Source organism: Protomyctophum parallelum (assembly GCF_964188405.1).
Source record: "Protomyctophum parallelum genome assembly, chromosome: 23".
NCBI lineage: Eukaryota > Metazoa > Chordata > Actinopteri > Myctophiformes > Myctophidae > Protomyctophum > Protomyctophum parallelum.
This window is the reverse complement of record NC_139715.1, coordinates 3,667,504-3,691,989: the sequence shown is the minus strand read 5'-3', so window position 1 is coordinate 3,691,989 and position 24,486 is coordinate 3,667,504. Positions and strand designations below refer to the sequence as shown.

General features: G+C 43.3%; 1 protein-coding gene and 2 long non-coding RNA genes across 4 annotated transcripts; all 3 read right to left on the bottom strand.

Moving 5' to 3' along the window:
• Positions 1 to 361: 361 nt before the first annotated feature.
• Positions 362 to 5,069, bottom strand: LOC310854293. The gene is made up of 3 exons (XR_014568895.1): positions 5,019 to 5,069; positions 3,772 to 3,833; positions 362 to 607 (listed from the first exon to the last, which is right to left on the bottom strand). It is a non-coding gene; the product is annotated as an uncharacterized lncRNA (long non-coding RNA).
• A 3,437-nt stretch (positions 5,070 to 8,506) lies between these two features.
• LOC310854356 (protein NLRC3-like) lies at positions 8,507 to 10,993 on the bottom strand (the record flags this gene model as incomplete). Its single annotated transcript, XM_083758954.1, has 2 exons — positions 10,581 to 10,993; positions 8,507 to 10,359 (listed from the first exon to the last, which is right to left on the bottom strand). Exons 1-2 carry the CDS (start codon positions 10,819 to 10,821, stop codon positions 8,507 to 8,509), a joined length of 2,094 nt encoding a protein of 697 aa, XP_083615080.1. The 5' UTR covers positions 10,822 to 10,993.
• A 238-nt stretch (positions 10,994 to 11,231) lies between these two features.
• LOC310854291 lies at positions 11,232 to 23,131 on the bottom strand. Of its 2 annotated transcripts, XR_014568892.1 has the most exons (4): positions 23,066 to 23,131; positions 21,647 to 21,760; positions 12,128 to 12,241; positions 11,232 to 11,268 (listed from the first exon to the last, which is right to left on the bottom strand). It is a non-coding gene; the product is annotated as an uncharacterized lncRNA (long non-coding RNA). The 2 variants fall into 2 exon arrangements; XR_014568893.1 differs by lacking the exons at positions 21,647 to 21,760; positions 23,066 to 23,131 and adding an exon at positions 21,118 to 21,218.
• Positions 23,132 to 24,486: the final 1,355 nt, after the last annotated feature.

Genomic DNA, 24,486 nt, shown 5'->3' with positions numbered 1-24,486 from the left:
TACCAGCTTCCCAGAGCCGCTCAAGTGTCAAATCAAACAGTGCTTTTTGCGTTTATGAGGTGGTCAGACCCACGTCTAATCGTTATGCGCTGAGTGTCTTTAGGTCAAGGGGCTTAATAGCAAATTGCGCAAAGCGAGAATAATTAACATATGGACACTCCCACAATGCTAAAATATTCAGGGACGCGGTATGCCAAATGTGTGTGCGTTCAACACGGGCCGAGTGCGTTCAACACGGGCCGATATGCCTTTCATAATATGAATGTGCGCAGAGCGAGGCCAATTTATGTATTTCCATTGGTAAACCGCACCTTCAAAATCGACCTGCAGGACTCATTCCCTCCAAACAAACAGTCATCTCCTTTCCTGCTGATTGTTCCGTCAGCCACTGCTATATGAACCCTTCCACTGCACTCTACCTCCCAGGAACAGCGTCCAGTCACACTCTGTGAACTCAGGACCTGTTTATGGTCATCAAACCTGTCTGGGTGATCAGGAGGACGCTGACCCCCTGACCTCTGTGACCCGCCTGTGACCTTCCTGTTGTCCTCCGACAGAGAGAGGTCACAGTGTGCTGTGTTTGAGTCCAGTGTGAGACGCTGGAAATCTGATGAGAAAACAACACAGTAAACATTAAATACATCATGCACTGACTGACACTAGCATAGACACACACACACACACACACACACACACACACACACACACACACACACACACACACACACACACACACACACACACACACACACACACACACAGATCTACAAACTAATGCAGTGTTAATTTTGACACACATTCTGATTTTGTCTTTTGAATAACATACCATTTAGTTTTAGTCATATTTTAGTCATTTGTACATTATTTAGTCTTAGTCGACTAAATTAAGACATAATACATTTAAAATGTAATAGAGAAGATCGTCACTGTCAGAGTCCAACCAGCAGGGGGCAGAATGTATTAAAGTCTCCACCAGGGGGCAGAATGTCTTAAAGTCTCCACCAGGGGGCAGGATGTCTTAAAGTCTCCACCAGGGGGCAGAATGTCTTAAAGTCTCCACCAGGGGGCAGAATGTCTTAAAGTCTCCACAGTGTGATTTTATTTGAACTGGGGACCCCCCAAAATAATAATTTGAACTGTGGACCCCCATAATAATCCTATTTGAACTGGGGACTCTCAAATAATTGAACCCCCACATTGACAAGCCATTGGAATTCTATAGGCATTACATTTAGTTTGAGGCATTGTGAGCTTGTAGATCTGCTATTTTCACAATCTTTTCCACTTTATTACACACGCGTTGAAATCTCAGATCTGTAGTTTTATGAGCGGTGCCTCCTCTCCATTACACAGCTATGTACCTGTCTGTCTCTCTGTGTACCTTTCTGTCTCTCTGTGTACCTGTCTGTCTCTGTGTACCTGTCTGTCTCTCTGTGTACCTGTCTGTATCTATGTGTACCTGTCTGTCTCTCTGTGTACCTGTCTGTCTCTATGTGTAGTTTGTGTACCTGTCTGTCTCTATGTGTACCTGTCTGTCTCTATGTGAAGTTTGTGTACCTGTCTGTCTCTGTGTACCTGTCTGTCTCTATGTGTACCTGTCTGTCTCTCTGTGTACCTGTCTGTCTCTCTGTGTACCTGTCTGTCTCTGTGTACCTGTCTGTCTCTCTGTGTACCTGTATGTCTCTCTGTGTACGTGTCTGTCTCTCTGTGTACCTGTCTGTCTCTCTGTGTACCTGTCTGTCTCGCTGTGTACCTGTCTGTCTCTATGTGTAGTTTGTGTACCTGTCTGTCTCTAGGTGTACCTGTCTGTCTCTATGTGTACCTGTCTGTCTCTATGTGTACCTCTGTCTCTGTGTACCTGTCTGTCTCTATGTGTACCTGTCTGTCTCTATGTGTACCTCTGTCTCTGTGTACCTGTCTGTCTCTATGTGTACCTGTCTGTCTCTATGTGTATGTCTCTCTGTGTACCTGTCTGTCTCTATGTGTCTGTCTCTCTGTGTACCTGTCTGTCTCTATGTGTAACTGTCTGTCTCTATGTGTACCTGTCTGTCTCTATGTGTAACTGTCTCTATGTGTACCTCTGTCTCTGTGTACCTGTTTGTCTCTATGTGTACCTTTCCGGACGTGGGAAGGCTTGCCAGAACTGGGCCCTGCCCCCTGGGCGCGTTCCTGGGGGTCTGGATGTTCTGGGGACCCCCCGGGGACCACCGCATGGTAACACACGGTAACTAACTATTTTTCCCCCAAAATAATCAAAGTACAGCATAGAGCACAGTACACTACAATACAGTACAGAGCACAGTGCAGTACAGTAACTATAACAGTAAATGTATAGTTGCACCGCTCAGTTCACACATGTGTGATTTATATTTCCAGTTGTCTTGTATGGTGTTAAATGGAGCGTGGAACCATGCCAATGATTGACACGGGAGATCACTGTATCTCTGTGTACGTGTCTGTCTCTCTGTGTACCTGTCTGTCTCTCTGTGTACCTGTCTGTCTCTCTGTGTACCTGTCTGTCTCTATGTGTAGTTTGTGTACCTGTCTGTCTCTATGTGTACCTGTCTGTCTCTATGTGTACCTGTCTGTCTCTATTTGTAGTTTGTGTACCTGTCTGTCTCTATGTGTAGTTTGTGTACCTGTCTGTCTCTATGTGTACCTGTCTGTCTCTATGTGAAGTTTGTGTACCTGTCTGTCTCTGTGTACCTGTCTGTCTCTCTGTGTACGTGTCTGTCTCTCTGTGTACCTGTCTGTCTCTCTGTGTACCTGTCTGTCTCTATGTGTACCTGTCTGTCTCTATTTGTAGTTTGTGTACCTGTCTGTCTCTATGTGTACCTGTCTGTCTCTATGTGTACCTCTGTCCCTATGTGTACCTGTCTGTCTCTATGTGTACCTGTCTGTCTCTGTGTACCTGTCTGTCTCTATGTGTACCTCTGTCTCTGTGTACCTGTCTGTCTCTATGTGTAACTGTCTGTCTCTCTGTGTACCTGTCTGTCTCTATGTGTAACTGTCTGTCTCTCTGTGTACCTGTCTGTCTCTATGTGTACCTGCCTGTCTCTGTGTACCTGTCTGTCTCTCTGTGTACCTGTCTATCTTTCTGTCCGAGCACGGAAAGCTGCAACACGTTAACTCTCTCATTTCTCGACCGTTTCGGACGTGGGAAGACTTGCCAGAACTGGGCCCTGCCCCCTGGGCGTGTTCCTGGGGGTCTGGATGTTCTGGGGACCCCCGGGGACCACTGCATGGTAACACACGGTAACTAACTATTTTTCCCCCAAAATAATCAAAGTACAGCATAGAGCACAGTACACTACAATACAGTACAGAGCACAGTGCAGTACAGTAACTATAACAGTAAATGTATAGTTGCACCGCTCAGTTCACACACGTGTGATTTATATTTCCAGTTGTCTTGTATGGCGTTAAATGGAGCGTGGAACCATGCCAATGATCAACACGGGAGATCACTTGTGACTTTAAAACCAAAACGAGATCCACCTGTGATCTGCACACATCACGGCTCTGCACCACCTTTCATGCATCGCACGTCAGAACTGAACTTATGCCAATATAGACGAAATACATGTTGTTTACGACCAGGTTAGTGAATGAGGCCCATTGTTTCTGTCAAACCACATGACCTCATCTTGATGTGTTAAGGACCAGGCCAAGAGCAGAGAGTAGAGAGCACAAGAGTTTTCAGGACAACATCATTACATCAACCAAGTATACAACAGTGTATAAAATGTTAATGTAGACACAGATACTCACGTTTTGTAATGAGTTGACTCAGTTGAGGATTAGTAAGCCAATCTTCTCCTCCATGTTTGACTCTGTAGGAAGTAGAACAACAATGCATCAATGTCTAACTGTCTAACACAACGTCTCCACTAGCTGACACTACAGTGTTTCACTCTGTAGGAAGTAGAACAACAATGCATCATGAGTAACTATCAGCTCTAATTAGTATTCAGTGTCATTTCTCATTTCACTTTGCAGTTGTTCTGTCCCCTGTACCATGTTGATCTGTATTGTATTGCATTGTGTATGGTCATGGTGTTGGGTGCCTGCACATATGCACACATGGCATCAACGCATGGTGTTGTGTGCAGGTGCCGGGCCGCCCTACCTACACTCTGTCTTTCTTTTATCATTTAGTTTTTAAGAGCCTGCTCAAAGACTACAGATGAAATTTAGCTTTGGCTAACTCTGGCCCATTTACATTTATGTGAAAACTGACATGTTGATTAATGAGCGTTGTCCCTGTCAAATAAAAAATAAATAAAAAAATGTCTAACTGTCTAACACAACGTCTCCACTAGCTGACACTACAGTGTTTCACTCTGTAGGAAGTAGAACAACAATGCATCAACGTTCTTTTTTTTTAATAATGTAATATACAGTATGTATAATATATGCAAATATCATGACCAATGGCATTGCAATGGCATTGCAATGAACATCACTGATGATGTTTAGGTGAAAAAAGAACAGAAAGAAATTATAATAATTAAGTAATTAATTAAAATAAAAATGTTACCGAAAAGCAACGCTGGATCTTACAGGGTTAAAAAAGGCAGACTGTCACTACTCACATACTAGAGCATGTCTGAAATAAATGTCAGAGCTGAAATAAGTGCTTAAACATGTAGCTAGATGTAATGTTAGAGTCCACAGAAGTGAACCTTTCAAGCCTGTTTTCTCAACTCGTTTTCTGCAAGACATTACTCTATAAGTCATAGCTTATATATATGAGTCCCTGCTTTCATATGACATGAAATAACTGAAAATGTTAAATAAATAAATCAATCACTCAGGTCAGAAACTATTACGAATTGGATATGTCTTGTTATTAGATTTAGTTTGTTGTTGTTGTTTAGTTTTGAGTACAAATGCTAGGTTAATATTTCCAGTTTCTTTGAGGCACTGCATTGTTCTCTCTGCATGCTTTGTGACGTCGTGTCAGAGTGAATGAAACACTGCACTGTCCAACATGGACACAGCCCAAGTCTACTCACTTGCAGTTCTCCAGAACTGAATCATTCACCACGTTGAGGCTCAGGTCCAACTCTCTTAGGGAGGGATTAGAGCTTACAGCTGAAGCCAGAGCTTCACAGCATGTCTCCGACAGGCCGCAGTGAGCCAGTCTGAAACACCAGATTAAAACATACATAAATAAATGAATGAATTCATTAATAAATAACACATTTACAATATCCATTATTCCTGGATTTAGAACCAGCTTCCAGCATCTATTAAAGGACTCTCTTGTCCCACTTAGGGGGCCTTCACACCTGGATGCTTTAGTTCAATTAAAACAAACCCTGGCCTCCAACATACCGTAATCATATTCCGATTCCGATTGCTAACCTTAGAAGCAATCGGAATTGTAGGCATTACATGAATGTGAAAATATTACAAATATACAAGCTCACAGTGAGCTTGCAGATCGGCTATTATTACAATGTTTGTCTCTTTCTTTCGTAATATTAATATTAATTAACACTACTGCCTAACCCGTGTTCTTCGCTATTTAATCCATGTGTCGGTGCTGCGTAATACGCTAAACCCGCTATTTGTTTAATGTGTTTAATTCACAGTTTTTTAATAATTAAAAAAGAGCGGATTTGTCGCGGACCTGGTGACGAGGCCGTTGTGTTATGATGACGAAACTGGAAATGATATCAAGCTTATTAATACAATCTCACCAAAACATTCATATTATATTCACATAATACAGTACATAATAAAACATCATAATAAAAGTGGTAAATGTATCTTACTTTAGAACTTCCAGTCTACAGTGTGGGCTCTTCAGTGAAGCACAGAGCAGCTCCACTAGTCCTGAGTCCTGCAGGTCGTTTTTACTGAGGTCCAGTTCTCTCAAATGGGAAGGATTAGAGCTGAGAGCTGAAGCCACAGCTTCAACACCTGTCTTTCTGAGATTACAGTCAGCAAGTCTGTAAATGAAGATTAAATAAGAGATTATCAATACAAATGATACCTAGTTCACTCTAGGCATGTAATGATTTATCTTCCCCCCAAAGCTTTTTTCACATCTTTTATTTAACTACATTGCAAAGATAATTGCCTTCCTTGATGTATTAAAACAGTTTCCGTGCCGGGAATGGATTACTCCAGGTTAATGTCGCTGCCAACCCCGCTAATACCGCCTTTTGTTTTATGTGTTTAATCCGCCTTAATGTAATAAATAAAAAGAAAATCCGTCTTCGCCGCGGAGATGGAGAGTAGATGCATTTGTTTTGATGACGAAACCGGAAATCGTCACATGCTGTGGGCTGCTAGGGCTTCTGGGAAATTGAGGCCAATGCAAACGAATGGGGTTCAACGCCTCATGGAGGAGGGTCCTGTGCTGCGTCTTCCGGGTGTACCAAGATGGCGGGTGGTGCGATCGTTCATAACAAACGGGGGAAGCTTTTTTCGCTCGATTTTCGCGGATTAAAAGCCCAAATAATTCAGCGTATGCTATAAAGGTAATACAACAATCTCGGCAGTGAAGGGGGGTTGATTAAAATCCGGGTTAAGCGTGTAAAACAGTCAAACTGTTTAATGAGCATCAATAACGAGCATCACCTGGGCACAGACACATATACAGCTCCCCTCTCCAGGCCTCTACTGTCTCATTTCTCTCCAAAACCATGTGAATATGATGGAATATGATTACAGCTGACATTTCTTATCACACACTAGCCCCCCCTAAAAAATAAATAAAAAATAAAAAAGGGGCTTTTTTTGTTTTTTTTAATCGAGTTTTATTTTTAATAAATCGATATGTATCGTTGGGATATAATATTGATATATCGCGATATACGATATATCGTTACATGCCTAGTTCACTGTCATGGAAGTTAACTAAAACATCTCCGATCTAGTTATCCAGACATAAACAGTATTGTGGAATAGACCAGGGGTTCTCAACCTTTTTGGCTGGGGACCCCAGGGATGCTTTGGCCATGTCTCACGACCCCCGCCCCGCCCCGCTTCCCCACCCACAATACAAACTGACTGCAAAAATAACCTTAATAATAGAGAAAATATATCATAAATGAATACTGAAACCAGATATAATCATTGAGGAAAGTTTATGCATGTACTATGTGTACTATGTAAACACTTCATTTCCATTTCCCAGCCATTCAGTTATAATAAATAATTTGGGGACCGCCCCAAAATAATTTGTCACCCCCATTTTCAGCATGGAACACGTTGTACGACGAAGAATAAATCAGGCATCACTGAGCTTCTGTGGAGGGAGATGTCTTTAGTTGGCCGACCGAGGTGATCATGTATATGGACAAATACCTCCTCGACGCAAAAATAACAAGCTATTGGAAGCTATTTTTCGTGGCACATTATGTTTAATCAAACAACGATAAGTTTCCAGTGTTTGGGTCGGGAGTCTGGATGTTCTGTGTCTGCGTGCATGACAGGATCCTCATGCAGAGATGCGAGCTGCACGCTCCAGTGAAATTGTACGGCTGATAAAGATTAGTTAAATTGTGTCCGATAAGGACTTATTGGAGGGTTTAACGTTAGATATTAAGGCCTGTTCTTAGTGGGGATTTCGCCTGGAAGGCTCTAAGGAAACACTCACTCTTGAACGAAGTTGATCGTGAGAAAGTGACGTTCACACACGGCAGAAATGAACGCGTTCACAATGACGTTGATCAAACAGAAATGCAGTACATTCACCTAAAATATGAACGTGTTTGTGAACGATCATTCATTGAACGTGTTCAGGGACAACACTGAAGTCAGCATGTTTTCCCAATGCAATCTTACGGAAGCAGTTCTGTGCATGCAGACAGGGTTGACATTGAAGCAGTCCTGTGCATGCAGACAGGGTTGACATTGAAGCAGTCCTGTGCATGCAGACAGGGTTGACATTGAAGCAGTACTGTGCATGCTGACAGGGTTGACATTGAAGCAGTCCTGTGCATGCAGACAGGGTTTACATTGAAGTAGTACTGTGCATGCAGACAGGGTTGACACTGAAGCAGTACTGTGCATGCAGACACGGTTGACATTGAAGCAGTCCTGTGAATGCAGACAGGGTTGACATTGAAGCAGTACTGTGCATGCAGACAGGGTTTACATTGAAGCAGTCCTGTGAATGCAGACAGGATTGACATTGAAGCAGTACTGTGCATGCAGACAGGGTTTACATTGAAGCAGTCCTGTAAATGCAGACAGGGTTGAGATCGGGAAAACATGGAACCGGCTGTGTCAATTGGAAATGGTGCATTTATGTATCACTTTTATCCAAAGCACATTTCTGTTTAAATTGAGGCGGACGGGAGGCAGACTTTCACTTCTGGTTAATTTCTGGTTTTATCTGTTGCCTAGCAACCTAGCATCATTCATACAGAACGTTGATGAAGAGCGCCATCTATACTAATCCACTGAAAAGACCATAGGACACAATACTGCGTGCTTGGCAGTCAAGCGATGGATTCGATGCGACGTAACATGACGTGATTGGCAGTCAAGTCAATGTGTTAACTACTAACCGAGCCTTTCTGCAGTTCCTCACAGCTGGGATCAGTCTCCTTCGCCCCTCCATTGATGCGTTGTATTTGCTCAGGTCCAACTCTTCCAGAACCTCCTCTGACATCTGCAGCATGACGGCCAGAGCTGAACACTGGGTCTGAGACAGTTTCTCTGTTCTGTTCTCTGACTTCAGGAACTTTTGGATCTCCTGATGTAATGAGTGGTCGTTCATCTCCATCAGACAGTGGAAGATGTTGATACATCTGTCCGGAGAGGCGTCACCTTTAGTTAACAACGTCTTCAGGTTCTCGATGGCTTTCTGGATCTCCCTTGGACTGTTCTCTGTGTGACCCAGCAGGCATCCTAACAGACTCTGGTTGGACCGCAGTGAGAGGCCATGAAGGAAGCGGACTAAGAGGTCCAGGTGGCCATTTTTACTCTCCAGGGATTTTTCCACAGCAGCTTTCAGGAAGTCTGAGAGGGAGCTGTTACTGTTGTATTTATCTCCCAGGAATGTGTTCAGGACCTCCATGTTCTTCTGTGTGAAACAGAGGAACAGGTAGACTGCAGCCAGAAACTCCTGGATGCTCAGATGAACAAAGCTGTAGACCGTTTTCTGGAACAGCACACTCTCTGTTTTGAAGATCTGTGTGCACACTCCTGAGTACAGCGCGGCGTCTTTCACATCAAGACCACACTCTTCCAGGTCTTCTTGGTAGAACATGATGCTACTTTTCTTCAGGTGTTTAAAAGCCAGCATGCCCAGCTTCTGAAGAACATCCCTGTCAGTCTTAGTGAGCTGCTGTTGAGTCCCCTCTTCTGTTTCTTTCTTGTTCACATCATGAGTCTCATCATACTTCTGCTTCTTCGTGTTTGTCTGAACCAACAGGAAGTGGCAGCACATCTCAGTCAGGGTCTTGGGCAGCTGTCCTATCGTGGTGTGTGTCCTCAACATGTCCAGCAGAACGGTAGCAATGATCCAACAGAAGAGTGGGATGTAACACATGATGTGGAGGCTCCTCCATGTCTTCAAGTGTGAGAGGACTCTGTCGGCCAGCTTCTCTTCACTGAATCTCTTCCTGAAGTACTTCTCCTTCTGGGGGTCTGTGAACCCTCGCACTTCTGTCACCATGTCAACACATGCAGGAGGGATCCGATTGGCTGCTGCGGGTCTGGTGGTTATCCAGAGGAGGACCGAGGGGAGCAGATTCCTCTTGATGAGGTTTGTCAACAGAGCATCCACCGATGATGTCACTGTGACATCAGAGATGATTTCATTTTTGTCGAAGTGCAACGGAGACCTGCTTTCATCGAGGCCATCGAGGATGAAGCAAACTTTCCAGGCAGCGAGCTGCTCTGCTGTGACCTTCTTTAACGTTGGGTGGAAATCATGGATCAGGTTCAGAAGACTGTACCGCTCATCTCTGACCAAGTTCAGCTCCCGGAATGAAAAGGGAACCAGGAGATCTATATCTTGATTCTCCAAACCTCTTGCCCAGTCCAGAGCAAACTTGCGCGCAGAGAATGTTTTTCCGATGCCAGCGATGCCATTTGTCAGAACTGTTTTGCTGGGTTCCTCTCTGCCAGGGAGGATGATCTTAAAGACTTTACAGCAGTTGATTGCATCGTCATGGAAGGTCTTCATGTTGGAAGTTCTCTCAAGCTGTATCACCTCATGTTGACTATTAACCCCTTCACTCTGTCCCGCTGAGATGTAGAGCTCTGAGTAGGTGCTGGTGAGGGAGTCTCCAGACTCTTCCGTCATGTGGTTTTTCACTCCATCAAGACTGTCCGAACTGACCTTCAAACTGACCTTATAATCGTTCAAATCAACCTGCAGACGGACATCTGAAATGAGAAGAACATTTATGTTTAAAACATTCAGGTTAATTTATAACTTTACATCTTTTACAGCACACATTGCTAATTAATTACCCTCAGAAAATATGCTTTTTGATAAGAAACATTTTGCCAAAGGTAACAACACAAGATCAGCTGTTTTTGTCCAGAGTTGATAATTGTTTAGCTTCATTATTTGCACTTAGATCTTATTGAGTGCACATTCTTACTTTGACTGGGTGTCTTCAGTCCAGGTGTGGTTTGACTGGGTGTCTTCAGTCCAGGTGTGGTTTGACTGGGTGTCTTCAGTCCAGGTGTGGTTTGACTGGGTGTCTTCAGTCCAGGTGTGGTTTGACTGGGTGTCTTCAGTCCAGGTGTGGTTTGACTGCGTGTCTTCAGTCCAGGTGTGGTTTGACTGGGCCTGGCTGTAAACAAGTTCTTGAGCTTAGTCCAGTTACCCTGGGTAAACATAGTACCTTTCCTTTCCTTTTTGGGTGTCTTCAGTCCAGGTGTGGTTTGACTGGGTGTCTTCAGTCCAGATGTGGTTTGACTGGGTGTCTTCAGTCCAGGTGTGGTTTGACTGGGTGTCTTCAGTCCAGGTGTGGTTTGACTGGGTGTCTTCAGTCCAGGTGTGGTTTGACTGGGTGTCTTCAGTCCAGGTGTGGTTTGACTGGGTGTCTTCAGTCCAGGTGTGGTTTGACTGGTTGTCTGATCAGCCTCGGTCACAATGCATCTCTCTCTGTGGACATGAATACATATAATAGTGGGTGCAGGTCTTTTTTCTGACGCGTCAAAATTCCGACGGGCAATAGTCCGACATTTGCAGATGCTAACTAACTGTGTTCGTGTGCGTGTGCGTGCGCACGCTTCGCAGACAGAAGGCTGGGAGTTGGAGACTCTGCTCTGAGATACAGACTTCTGGAATCGTATAAAATGTTTGCGTGATTATCATGTGGATTAAATTAATTATAATATTATTTGTTTGATGTCGCGCACCGAAGGTAGCTGATCTACAAGCTCAACAACACATCACAGAGAGTTGTGCTGTGAGCTTGTAGATCAGTTATTTTCAGTTATAGTTGTTTTAACATATTTGTCTCATTTGTTTTCCACAGTACCATGTGTATAATAATTATGCTTTATTTGAAGAATATCTATCTATCTATCTATCTATCTATCTATCTATCTATCTATCTATCTATCTATCTATCTATCTATCTATCTATCTATCTATCTATCTATCGTACAGACAATTACGAGCATCCCCAGGTTACGTGTGGAATTCATCATTTGAACTTGGGGTGACGTTGGGGACTATTAACTGATTCAGGATGAAGACTAAAGCATTCTGAATAAATATACACATGCCTTGATCACTGGTACACCACTCTCTGATCACTGGTACACCACTCTCCGAGCTGATCACTGGTACACCACCCTCTGATCACTGGTACACCACCCTCTGATCACTGGTACACCACCCTCTGATCACTGGTACACCACCCTCCGAGCTGACCAGGAAATTAGCGGATTTTACGACCAACGTCCACCAACGTCACGGCAAGTTCAAATGATGAATTCCACACGCAACGTGGGAATGCTCCTAAATGTCCGTACGCTCCCGATAGGAGCGTAAACGGCCTTGTGAATCTGGCCCATAGTGTATATATTGTATAGTGTTATAGTGTATATTGTATAGTGTTAGTGTATATTGTATAGTGTTATAGTGTATGTTGTATAGTGTTATAGTGTATATTGTACAGGAGGATTGACATACTGTGTATCTGGAGGTCCAGGTTCATCACTGAAGTTAAGAGGAATGTCTTTAGAAAAGTCACTCTTCACAGACAGAAGGCTGGGAGTTGGAGACTCTGCTCTGTGGTACAGACGTCTGGAATAACATAAATGATATTCAAATTAATTTATTGTACCGTACGTGGCTTATATGCTATATGATATAAGATTATGAGAAATGTTCCATTACTTTTTTCCCCTGATATACTCAGTGGTACGATCACCCATTTTATTATCACGCCGTAAGCAAAATGTCCGTTGCTGCTGGCAGGGGGGGGAAAGACCCGGGAGGTGGTGGCAGACCGCTAAGCTAATCTATCAAATAATACATCTATATAGTATTGCGCTAGCATGACGATCAAATTAATTTATTGTACCGTGGCTTAGAGGCTAAATCATATAAGATGATCGCTACGAATAAATGCTTCGGATTATTAGCATGCAAGATCATATAAAGATGTTATGATGATGACGCGGCGTTAGCACAGGCCTGTATGCTAAAGCACCAGCCTGCCAAACTCACACCAGCTAAATTTGACAGGCGGGTCTCTCGGGGGCTGCCCGCTGGTCCGACCTCCCGTTGGCCCGACCTCCCGTTGGTCCTACCGGTCGGACTAAAGGGAGCCCCTACCATTCCCCATAGCCCGACCTCCCATTAGTTCGACCCGTCTGGCAGTTCGCACTAAAGGGACGTCCCGTTGGTTCGACCTCCCGATATTCCGGCCACTGTCAAAACAGCTTTTTCAGAGCGCATTAAATGTCTTGTAGGCCTAATGTCATGTACATGTCTTGCGCGGAGATATCAGAACCGTTCAAAGCTGCTTTTTCAGAGCGCATTAAAGCAGCTAATCAATAGCTCATAGGCCGCCTGACATTGCATTCACATTTGATTTAGGCTACGCACTGTGAATGTGTTCAGAATGTGCGCACCGAAAAATAGCCGATCTGCAATCTCACAAGCATGCATAAGACTGTCTGTCTGTCTGTCTGTTCCTTTATTGATTCCCGTCGGTAAATGAATGTGCCATAGAAGGCTATACATACAGGCTTTATATTGTCTATATATAACATGGAACGGATCGTACTGCCCTCTGCCAAGGCGCACGATGCATGCGCGGTCTTCCCTGAGTGCTGCATGTGGTCGTGTTGGGTTGCGTATTTGTACTGTATGCCTATACAGCCTATACTGTCTATATCATTATCCATAAGGACCCCTCCCCAATGGAAACAATTGGGCGTCTATCAACGCAGAAAAGACGGCGCGTGCACTGCGCCTTGGCATGCAGTGTCCGTTTCATTAACAGTTAATGACAGACAGTTTAACACAGGCTACGTATAGGCCAGACAGACAGACAGTCTAATAAATTATCGCTTGTAGATCGGCTATTTTCGGTGCGCACATTGTGAACACCCAGTGCGTATAGCCTATTGCCTTATTGCTAAATCCGATTGCAATTAATGTATTGGCCTGTATGGGCTATAATTTGATTAGGTCAGACATTAGGCCTACTATAAATATGGTGGGTGTTTATTATCAGTATGTGATTAATGTACGATGGATGCACAACCACATAGGCTATTATTTTGTAAATCCACCTTAACAAATCCACAAGCTGTCTGTCTGTCTGTCTGTCTGTTCCTTTATTGATTCCCGTCGGTAAATTCATGTGCCATAGAAGGCTATTCATATAGGCTATATATTGTCTATATAAAATGGAACGGATCGTATACTGCCCTCTGCCAACGCGCGGTCTTGAGTGCTTCTCTCTCTTTCTCTCTCTCTATCTCTCTCTCTCTCTCTCTCTCTCTCTCTCTCTACTCATCCGATCATTTTCTAAGTTACATGCCATTCAAAAAAAAAATCAGACGAGTCTGTCAAATGCACACCAACTGTCTTGGATAACTGGCCAAGTTGTACATGCTTGAGATCGCAATGAATCGTTAACAGTAGTATTAGATATATATTCATATACAATATACAATATAATAAGATTCAAAGACATTCTATAGTATGTCTGTCGTCTTGTAGAATGAAACCTTGCTTTCTGTGCTGAGTTTGATGCAGTGATCTGAGAGAACAAAGTTTGCATGCCAAAACACGTCAGAAAAAAATAAATAATCTATATGGCAATGGCTGCAGCCAAACAATCTGGAATGACTATACTCATTCTGACAATAAGAGATTATCCATTAATTGTTTTGTTAAATCCGGTGTATTAGCTGTCCATGGTGCTGAAATAGGCTACTCAAGTGGTTTCTTCATGGTTCAATAGCACACTATATTAAAATGGAAATAAATAAATAGAGAAGGGGTGTTATCATTATTCTCCAAAATCGGTAACATGTAGGTAAAAATATAAAATCATACGAGTGCTCTTGGCTGGTTATGCATCCATTCTTTCTGTGCGCTAGAGGGCAGCACGGGTCCACCCGCACCCGAATACCCGAGATCCGACCCGAGAACCGAGCCGGGTCGGGTGCAAAATATTGACGTGCCGTCGGGGAACGGGTCGGTTCCATTTCAAAGCTGCGGATCTCGTTTCGGGTATCTGAAATGCAGAATACCCGAAATAACCGTGAGGATCCGAGATTTATAAATTAAACCCTTCAACTTTAAAAATAGGTTTAAAAAATAGACATGCGTGCGTTGTAATTATTACATTCTAAAGTCCATATTGTCTGTTGAACAGAGTCAACGAGGGCTGGGTCTCGTCATGCACCTCGACATGAGCGAGAGCGCTCTCTCTCTCTCTTTCGCTTGCACACACACACACACACACACACACACACACACACACACACACAGTCACACACATGGCTATATTAATGCAATCATGGCGGCCCCCTTTAGCGAGCGAGGTGAAACGCAAAGCAACAAGCAATGTGGGACTAACCTCGCATCACCAGGCTTTCCACCTCGGAGGAAAAATGTGGGACAGTTTTGTTGTGATTGTCAACAGCTCTGGTAAGAATGTCGGTGCGCAAAAATGCACTATAGCCTATGCAAGTTTGCAACCCTCCTCCTCCTTGGCGCTGTCTGGAGAGGCGGCGGGGTGCACGTTGCTCATAGAGAGCAGTCTCATGTCATGTTAAAGCATATAATATTGCAGAGAACACACTATGGGTCCGGATCTCGGATCGGATCAGCGCCGTTTTGGTCAAAACTTCTCGGCTCCGTTTCGGACCGGATCCAAAACTTTCGGGTCCGGTTCCGGGCCGGGTGCGGCCAATTAGAATGTTCTCGGATCCGGATCGGTTCGGTTCTGATATCACCGGGTCCGTTTCGGACCGGGTCCAATTTTATGGACCCGTGCTGCCCTCTACTGTGCGCCCCTCCCCATTTGCTTTTCGCGTGATATGGCAATCACTTTTACGCACAGCACCTATGTATTAATTTGTAGAGGGAAATCTCTTTAGGAATTAATAATTTGAGTGCAATCACTTTTACGCACAGCACCGATGTATTAATTTGTAGAGGGAAATCTCTTTACGCATTAATAATTTGAGTGCAATCACTTTTACGCGCACAGCACCTATGTATTAATTTGTAGAGGGAAATCTCTTTACGCATTAATAATGTGAGTGCAATCACTTTTACGCACAGCACCTATGTATTAATTTGTAGAGGGAAATCTCTTTACGCATTAATAATGTGAGTGCAATCACTTTTACGCACAGCACCTATGTATTAATTTGTAGAGGGAAATCTCTTTGCGCATTAATAATTTGAGTTCAATCACTTTTACGCACAGCACCTATGTATTAATTTGTAGAGGGAAATCTCTTTACGCACAACACCTAGAGGGCAATCACTTTTACGCACAAAACCCAATTTGAGTGCAATCACTTTTATGCACAGCACCTGTATTAAGTATTATATAAGGTGAGCATCTCGTGGCAGGAATTTCTTTCCAAATCAGCCATGGCATACGTCGTACCTGGGAATAAGGGAGGAAAGGTGCTCATACACGATGGGTACCGTTATTGCAAAAATAAGGCGAAGGGAGAAAAGATTTATTGGCGATGTTGGAGGAAGGGCTGCAGTGGATGGTTGCAGACACAGGTCTTTGACCTGGACGAGGAGGGTGCCAATATCCAGGTACATAATGTGTCAGAGCACGGCCACCCCACTGACATGGCCCTGATCCAAACCAGCGCCATCAAACAGGCCATGGTGGACGCCGTAGAGGCAGACCCCTCAAGGCCTGTGAAGAGGGTGTATGATGCGGTTGTTCGGGATGCTGAGGAAGACGTCGTGGTGCCCGAATTCGGAACGGTCAGGTCCAAACTGAACAGGACCCGGGCAGCCCTTGTGCCTCCTATTCCACACCACGTGGATGACGTCGAGATCGCAAATGAATGGGCCGAGACATGGCGTGGGAGGCGGTTTCTGTCACACCAGGACAATGCCTGGGGTGTTCTGGTGTTTGCAGAGAGGCGGATTTTTGAGAAGCTCGGCAGGTAAGAGTTAAAACTGTATACACATTCATAAAATTCAAAACGATTTGATTAATTAATTAATTAATTAATTAATTCATTCATTCATTCATTCATTCATTCGTTCATATAGGTGCCAGGATATTTATATGGATGGCACGTTCAAAAGTTGCCCCAGGCCCTACGAACAGTTTGTCACAATTCATGGCAACTATCTGGGCAGAGTGGTGCCGTTGGTGATGTGCCTAGTGACCGGCAAGACTGTCGGCCAATACAGGCAAATCTTGTCAAGCGCAGGGTGCGTCGCGTGACAGGGCACCAGTGGAGACCTACGCGCATTGTGACAGATTTCGAGAGCTCCCTGCTGCTGGCTATCCAGACCGAGCTTCCTGACAGTCGGCCAACGGCATGTTATTTTCATTTCTGCCAAAGTCTTTGGCGACGGGTCCAGGAGCTCGGTCTTGCAGGCCCATATCGAAGGCACGACAGTGTGCAGCGATGCATTAGAAAATTCATGGCGATGGGGTACCTGCCTCTGGCTTTGGTCCGTGAGAATTTTCACCGCCATGCAGCATCGGCGCACACTGTTAGAGTGAGACGGCGCTACCCTAGGCTGGCTGAATTCATTCAATACTTGGAGCGAAATTATATTGATGGAAACAGCCAGTTCCCTCCAAGGTTGTGGAACGTTTTCACCAGGAACTCAGACAACCGTACCAACAACCATGTCGAGGGTGAGTTTGAGTAAACTTTGCAATAAGGTACACAAATAGTTAGCCTGCATATAGTGACGTTTCGGGTAGTTCATTTAGAAAGAATTACAATTACGTCTTAAATCATTGCATTTATACATTTGCATCGGCTATTTGCAAAAGATTGTTATGTAATTTAGACATTTTAAAACCTGAAATGGTACATTCTGCATAATGATTATACTTTTACTTTACTTAAGTATATTTGAAACCAATTCGTTGTTTTGAAAGTTTACTCACGTTATTTAGGCTAATTTGATTTGCGACGGAGTGTTTGATACTTAATGCAAATACTTTTTCCACCACTGTTCATCCATTGTTTTTATTGTTTATAGGTTTTCATCAGAAGTGGAATGCGGCACTCCAGAGGCAGCATCCATCCATCTGGATTTTCCTGCGCCAGGTGAAGGACCTGGCGCAGGAAACAGCGGCTGACGGAGGTCCAAACAGCAGCTGCTGAGAGAGGGGAGGCCAGACCAACACAGAGGAGAAAATGGAGGCGCCTGGAGGAGAGAATTACGCGTCTGAAACGCGACTATAATCAGGGTGTCCGCGACCTGGATGAGTACTGGGAGGCGATCCAGTATTCACTTCACAATTTCATGTGAAAGAAATGCATTTTTATTTTTTTCGTTTCATATTGGAAAAAAGAGTGGCAAGAGCTATATGCCAATTATTTTTATTTTAGAGATTTTTGTTCCATGCAGCATTCAATGTGAGCGCACATTTGTTTAGTTTTGAGTGGATAACGCACTAGAGTGTGGTGGTCACAAAAAAAGTATTTTTTTTGTTACATTTTATTTAACAAATGTTGTGATTGACCTATATATAAAAGTTCATAATATATGATTTGTCTCTCTGCTTGTATTCACTAGTTTCAGATGATTTTACAGATTGGAGTATCTAGTCATTAGTAGTTAAATGCTCATGTGTTTCTCACATGTTTTATCGTTAATTAACCCACATGAAGTATAGGCCTATAGACGTTAATGTCTTTACGCAAGGTGCAAGGTACAAAATAATAGCCTATGTGGTTGTGCATCCATCGTACATTAATCACATTGATAAACACCCACCATATTTATAGTAGGCCTAATGTCTGACCTAATCAAATTATTGATAAGGCAATAGGCTATACGCACTGGGTGTTCACAATGTGCGCACCGAAAATAGCCGATCTACAAGCGATAATTTATTAGACTGTCTGTCTGTCTGGCCTATACGTAGCCTGTGTTAAACTGTCTGTCATTAACTGTTAATGAAACGGACACTGCATGCCAAGGCGCAGTGCACGCGCCGTCTTTTCTGCGTTGATAGAAGCCCAATTGTTTCCATTGGGGAGGGGTCCTTATGGATAATGATATAGACAGTATAGGCTATAGGCCTACAGTACAAATACGCAACCCAACACGACCACATGCAGCACTCAGGGAAGACCGCGCATGCATCGTGCGCCTTGGCAGAGGGCAGTACGATCCGTTCCATGTTATATATAGACAATATAAAGCCTGTATGTATAGCCTTCTATGGCACATTCATTTACCGACGGGAATCAATAAAGGAACAGACAGACAGACAGACAGACAGACAGACAGACAGACAGACAGACAGTCTTATGCATGCTTGTGAGATTGCAGATCGGCTATTTTTCGGTGCGCACATTCTGAACACATTCACAGTGCGTAGCCTAAATCAAATGCGAATGCAATGTCAGGCGGCCTATGAGCTATTGATTAGCTGCTTTAATGCTCTGAAAAAGCATCTTTGAACGGTTCTGATATCTCCGCGCAAGACATGTAGCCTACATGACATTAGGCCTACAAGACATTTAATGCGCTCCGAAAAAGCATCTTTGAACGGTTCTGATATCTCCGCGCAAGACATGTACATGACATTAGGCCTACAAGACATATAGGCCCTCATTTATCAATCGAGTGTAAAATCTGCCACAAATTCGAGTGCAGGTTTCGTAGTACACCCACGTCTCCACGGCATTTATAAAGTGATCGCAAACAGCTGATCCTTCCTTCATTTAGTTCTCACGTTAATAAATGTCACGGCTGAATTTGATCTGGCACGCCCTAAGAAATCAAGCCTCGCCCTCGTTTTTGCGACCTGAACCACTGCTATACGATCTGGAAACCATGGTTACCGTGCCTTTCTGCCCGCCTCACCCCCCTCTCTCATACACACACACACACACACACACACACACACACACAGACGCACACAAGCTGCACGCACACGCAACTTGCAAGCCCAACTAACTGGTGTGTTGTTAAATAAATAAACAACGAACACCTGCATGAATTAAATAAAGTTGTAGGCCTACCCTGTCTGTTCCCTCTCACCTGCTTGCCTTGCTGTCATGTCCACGCACGCACGCACCTACATGACACATTAAATAAAGCTGTCTGTTTCTCCTCTCGCTTCGTTTCCCTTGCTGCCCGCCTCACCCCCCGCACACATATCGCAATTTTTCACTGTGTGTTGTTAGTTGTATATTAAATCATTAAAGTATTTTTAATTTAATATACAACAAGATATATTAGTGAACGAAAACCTGAACCTGTGAACCATAATTAAATAACAAATAGGCACACACACGCTGCTGTTTTGCAGGTGCTCCTCCTGTCCAGTCTGTCTGTCTGTCTGTCTGTCTGTCTGTCTCTCTCTATCACAGTGGTCCGTCCGTGACCAACTGACCATGCACGTTCCGACGTTCGACAGTCTATTTAGATTGCCTCGCAGTCGTTAGTCACTGCTGTGGCCGCCGGCCGGGCTGTCAACTGTCATTATATGAATGTGCAGCAAAAACCGTATATAGCCTCATGTGGCTGGTGGTTGCCTGGCTGGGTAATATACCTATATCTCCGATGCAGTTCCCACTTGCGCTGGGAGCCTGGCACGGTACATTTGGCATTGAGCGACGCGTCGGGTTTATTATATTGCACATACCGTAAGAAAGACATCGGCCTTCATGCTGTAGATTAGGCTACAGTAGGCTATACCACGTTGGGACTGCTGCACTATACTCTCCAACGTCCCGTCATGGAAATATTTCAGCACAGACAGCCCCTCCTACTAATTTCATATGACACATGTATTCCTTAACATTTTTATTTTTTTATTTTTTACATGTAGCCCATATACATTATACATACCTTTTATATAAACATTTTAGGAGTGAATACATATATGTTTAGATGCCTGTGACAGCCTCTCAGCAGTTCAGACAAGGCTGCTCCGCTTGTGTAAGACAGAAAAACAGCGTACGCCAGCTGAAGAGTAGACGTGACTATTTGTCCTACTCAAGTTCAATTTCAAGCTTTGCCGGAAATGTTAAATGCCGAAAATGTCGGTAATTTCGGCGTGCGCCCATATGTTGGCGTACGCACGGTTGATAAATGAGGGCCTTAATGCGCTGTCAAAGCTGTTTTGACAGTGGCCGGAATATCGGGAGGTCGAACCAACGGGACGTCCCTTTAGTCCGAACTGCCAGACGGGTCGAACTGATGGGAGGTCGGGCTATGGGGAATGGTAGGGGCTCCCTTTAGTCCGACCGGTAGGACCAACGGGAGGTCGGGCCAACGGGAGGTCGGACCAATGCCATGTTACCGGTCTCTCACACGCTCACACGATAAATCGGAAAAGCTAGATTTGATCCGATCCAATTATAGCCGTTTCCTCATCAAGGTATAAGAGTTATTAGGCTATTCTGTGAGTGGCGTCCATGTGATCAATATACATTATTATAAATGAATATATTGGAGGATTGACATACTGTGTATCTGGAGGTCCAGATTCATCACTGAAGTTAAGAGGAATGTCTTTAGAAAAGTCACTCTTCATAGACAGAAGGCTGGGAGTTGGAGACTCTGCTCTGTGGTACAGAATCATAGAAACAAAGAAGTCAATTTATTCAATATATGTTCAGTTGTTTTGGGAGGTCTGAAGTTTAGTTTTTAGTGACATTGAGATGTTGGAGAACCAAGAGGTGGAAGCGTGGTCAAAGTGACATTGAATGAATGAGGCTCCAGCAAGAGTCTGCCCAAAAATACGTCTTTATCATTTATATTTGTATCACACAGAAATAAATAAATAAAAGTGTTTTTATTCCTCCCAAATTGCACCCATGTTCTACCAGTCATAGGCTACTATTGTTAACATATTCTGTATGATAACAACTCCATCATGGCCCGTAGCACTTGCCGTAGCCCTGACGACCTTACATGCGTATGCAAAGACTACAGTGTTATAGTGTATATTGTATAGTGTTATAGTGTATATATTGTATAGGAGGATTGACATACTGTGTATCAGGAGGTCCAGGTTCATCACTGAAGTTAAGAGGAATGTCTTTAGAAAAGTCACTCTTCATAGACAGAAGGCTGGGAGTTGGAGACTCTGCTCTGTGGTACAGACGTCTGGAATCATAGACATTGTTTGTGTGAATGACATTGTCAATTAGTTTTTTTACTTTGTATTGTTACGTTCCATTTTACTTCCAAAAGGGTAACATCTTTTACTTTCATCTCACAGCATTGCAGCAACAAGTAAACTGAATAAAATGGCCAAAAACATAATATAAATTGTTATGTTGTGGTTTTACTAGGCATGTAAAAATTGTAGTTCTAAAACGGTTATAGTCCCAATACTTGATTCTGATTGGAGACACTCGATGTGCTGTGTCTCACTACCCTCTCACCCATTGTAAAATTCATGGTAACCCGAGACCTCTTGTGGCTTATTGCTTTATTACAGGGCCTGGCCAAAAGGGGGCACAAGTAAACCAGACTAGGACTAGGCAGTCAGTAGTAGCCATAGAGTAAGACAGAGTTACGACAACTCCGTTCACTTCATGGGGCTTCAGTCCAATCTTCTACGTCTAGACTTCTATTGGTGAAGAGCATAGCGAACAGTGACAAAGTCCTGGACCGGGAGTTGGCAGAATGCACTGGACTCAGCTTTCTGCCCCCTCAATGTCGTAACTCTGTCTTACTCTATGGCTCTGGTCTAACAGGAAAGCACCAGCTTGGAGGAAGTGACTTTATTATGTGGCGATAGAGCTTCCAGTCTGTGTTCCTCACTTGGGAAATAAACAACAAGCTTAATATTGTACTGTAACCTTCAGTATTCAAGTTACCACAGAAATATAAAATCTTACTAAATATACAACACAATGACAGGTGATCGTTTAAACATAGCTTGTGGCATACTGTACTCAAACTGTACTCATAGTCTCATACTGTACACATACTGTACACATACTGTACACATACTGTACTCATACTGTAATCATACTGTACTCATACTGTACTCATACTGTACACATAATGTACACATACTGTACATGCACACAAGCAGCCAGCCTGTCTACTGAACACCACACTGTGATTTGTACCACTTCATTCACAAACTGCTCACACAGTAACTTACAATCTGTAGATGAACTTTGAACAGGGTTGATACGACATTATTAGATGTTATGTCTTGTTATGGAATTTATATAACTTAGCTTGAGATCACATGGTTGTGTTATAAAATGTTGTGTATACTGTATAATGCTGCTGCATTGTCTGAAACCAAAATAAGTTTTATTCTTATGTACCTGTAGTGTACACAAGATGGAACAATAAAGTTGTATTATTATGTACCTGTAGTGTACACAAGATGGACAATAAAGTACAACATTGAACCTTGAATTGTAGGCTATTGGAGGATTGACATACTGTGTATCAGGAGGTCCAGGTTCATCACTGAAGTTAAGAGGAATGTCTTTAGAAAAGTCACTCTTCATAGACAGAAGGCTGGGAGTTGGAGACTCTGCTCTGTGGTACAGACGTCTGGAATAACATAAATGTTTGTGTGAATGAGGACCATAGTGTATATATTGTACAGTAGTGTTATGGTGTATATATTGTACAGTAGTGTTATAGTGTGTATATTGTACAGGAGGATTGACATACTGTGTATCAGGAGGTCCAGATTCATCACTGAAGTTAAGAGGAATGTCTTTAGAAAAGTCACTCTTCATAGACAGTAGGCTGGGAGTTGGAGACTCTGCTCTGTGGTACAGACGTCTGGAATCATAGAAACAAAGAAGTAAATTTATTCAATATGTGTTCAGTTGTTTTGGGAGGTCTGAAGTTTAGTTTTTAGTGACATTGAGATGTTGGAGAACCAAGAGGTGGAAGCGTGGTCAAAGTGACATTGAATGAATTAGGCTCCAGCAAGAGTCTGCCCAAAAATATGTCTTTATCATTTATATTTTTATCACACAGAAAGAAAGAAATAAAAGTGTTTTTATTCCTCCCAAATTGCACCCATGTTCTACCAGTCATAGGCTACTATTGTTAACATATTCTGTATGATAACAACTCCATCATGGCCCGTAGCACTTGCCGTAGCCCTGACGACCTTACATGCGTATGCAAAGACTACAGTGTTATAGTGTATATTGTATAGTGTTATAGTGTATATATTGTATAGTGTTAGTGTATATATTGTATAGGAGGATTGACATACTGTGTATCAGGAGGTCCAGGTTCATCACTGAAGTTAAGAGGAATGTCTTTAGAAAAGTCACTCTTCATAGACAGAAGGCTGGGAGTTGGAGACTCTGCTCTGTGGTACAGACGTCTGGAATCATAGACATTGTTTGTGTGAATGACATTGTCAATTCGTTTTTTTACTTTGTATTGTTACGTTCCATTTTACTTCCAAAAGGGTAACATCTTTTACTTTCATCTCACAGCATTGCAGCAACAAGTAAACTGAATAAAATGGCCAAAAACATAATATAAATTGTTATGTTGTGGTTTTACTAGGCATGTAAAAATTGTAGTTCTAAAACGGTTATAGTCCCAATACTTGATTCTGATTGGAGACACTCAATGTGCTGTGTCTCACTACCCTCTCACCCATTGTAAAATTCATGGTAACCCGAGACCTCTTGTGGCTTATTGCTTTATTACAGGGCCTGGCCAAAAGGGGGCGCAAGTAAACCAGACTAGGACTAGGCAGTCAGTAGTAGCCATAGAGTAAGACAGAGTTACGACAACTCCGTTCACTTCATGGGGCTTCAGTCCAATCTTCTACGTCTAGACTTCTATTGGTGAAGAGCATAGCGAACAGTGACAAAGTCCTGGAC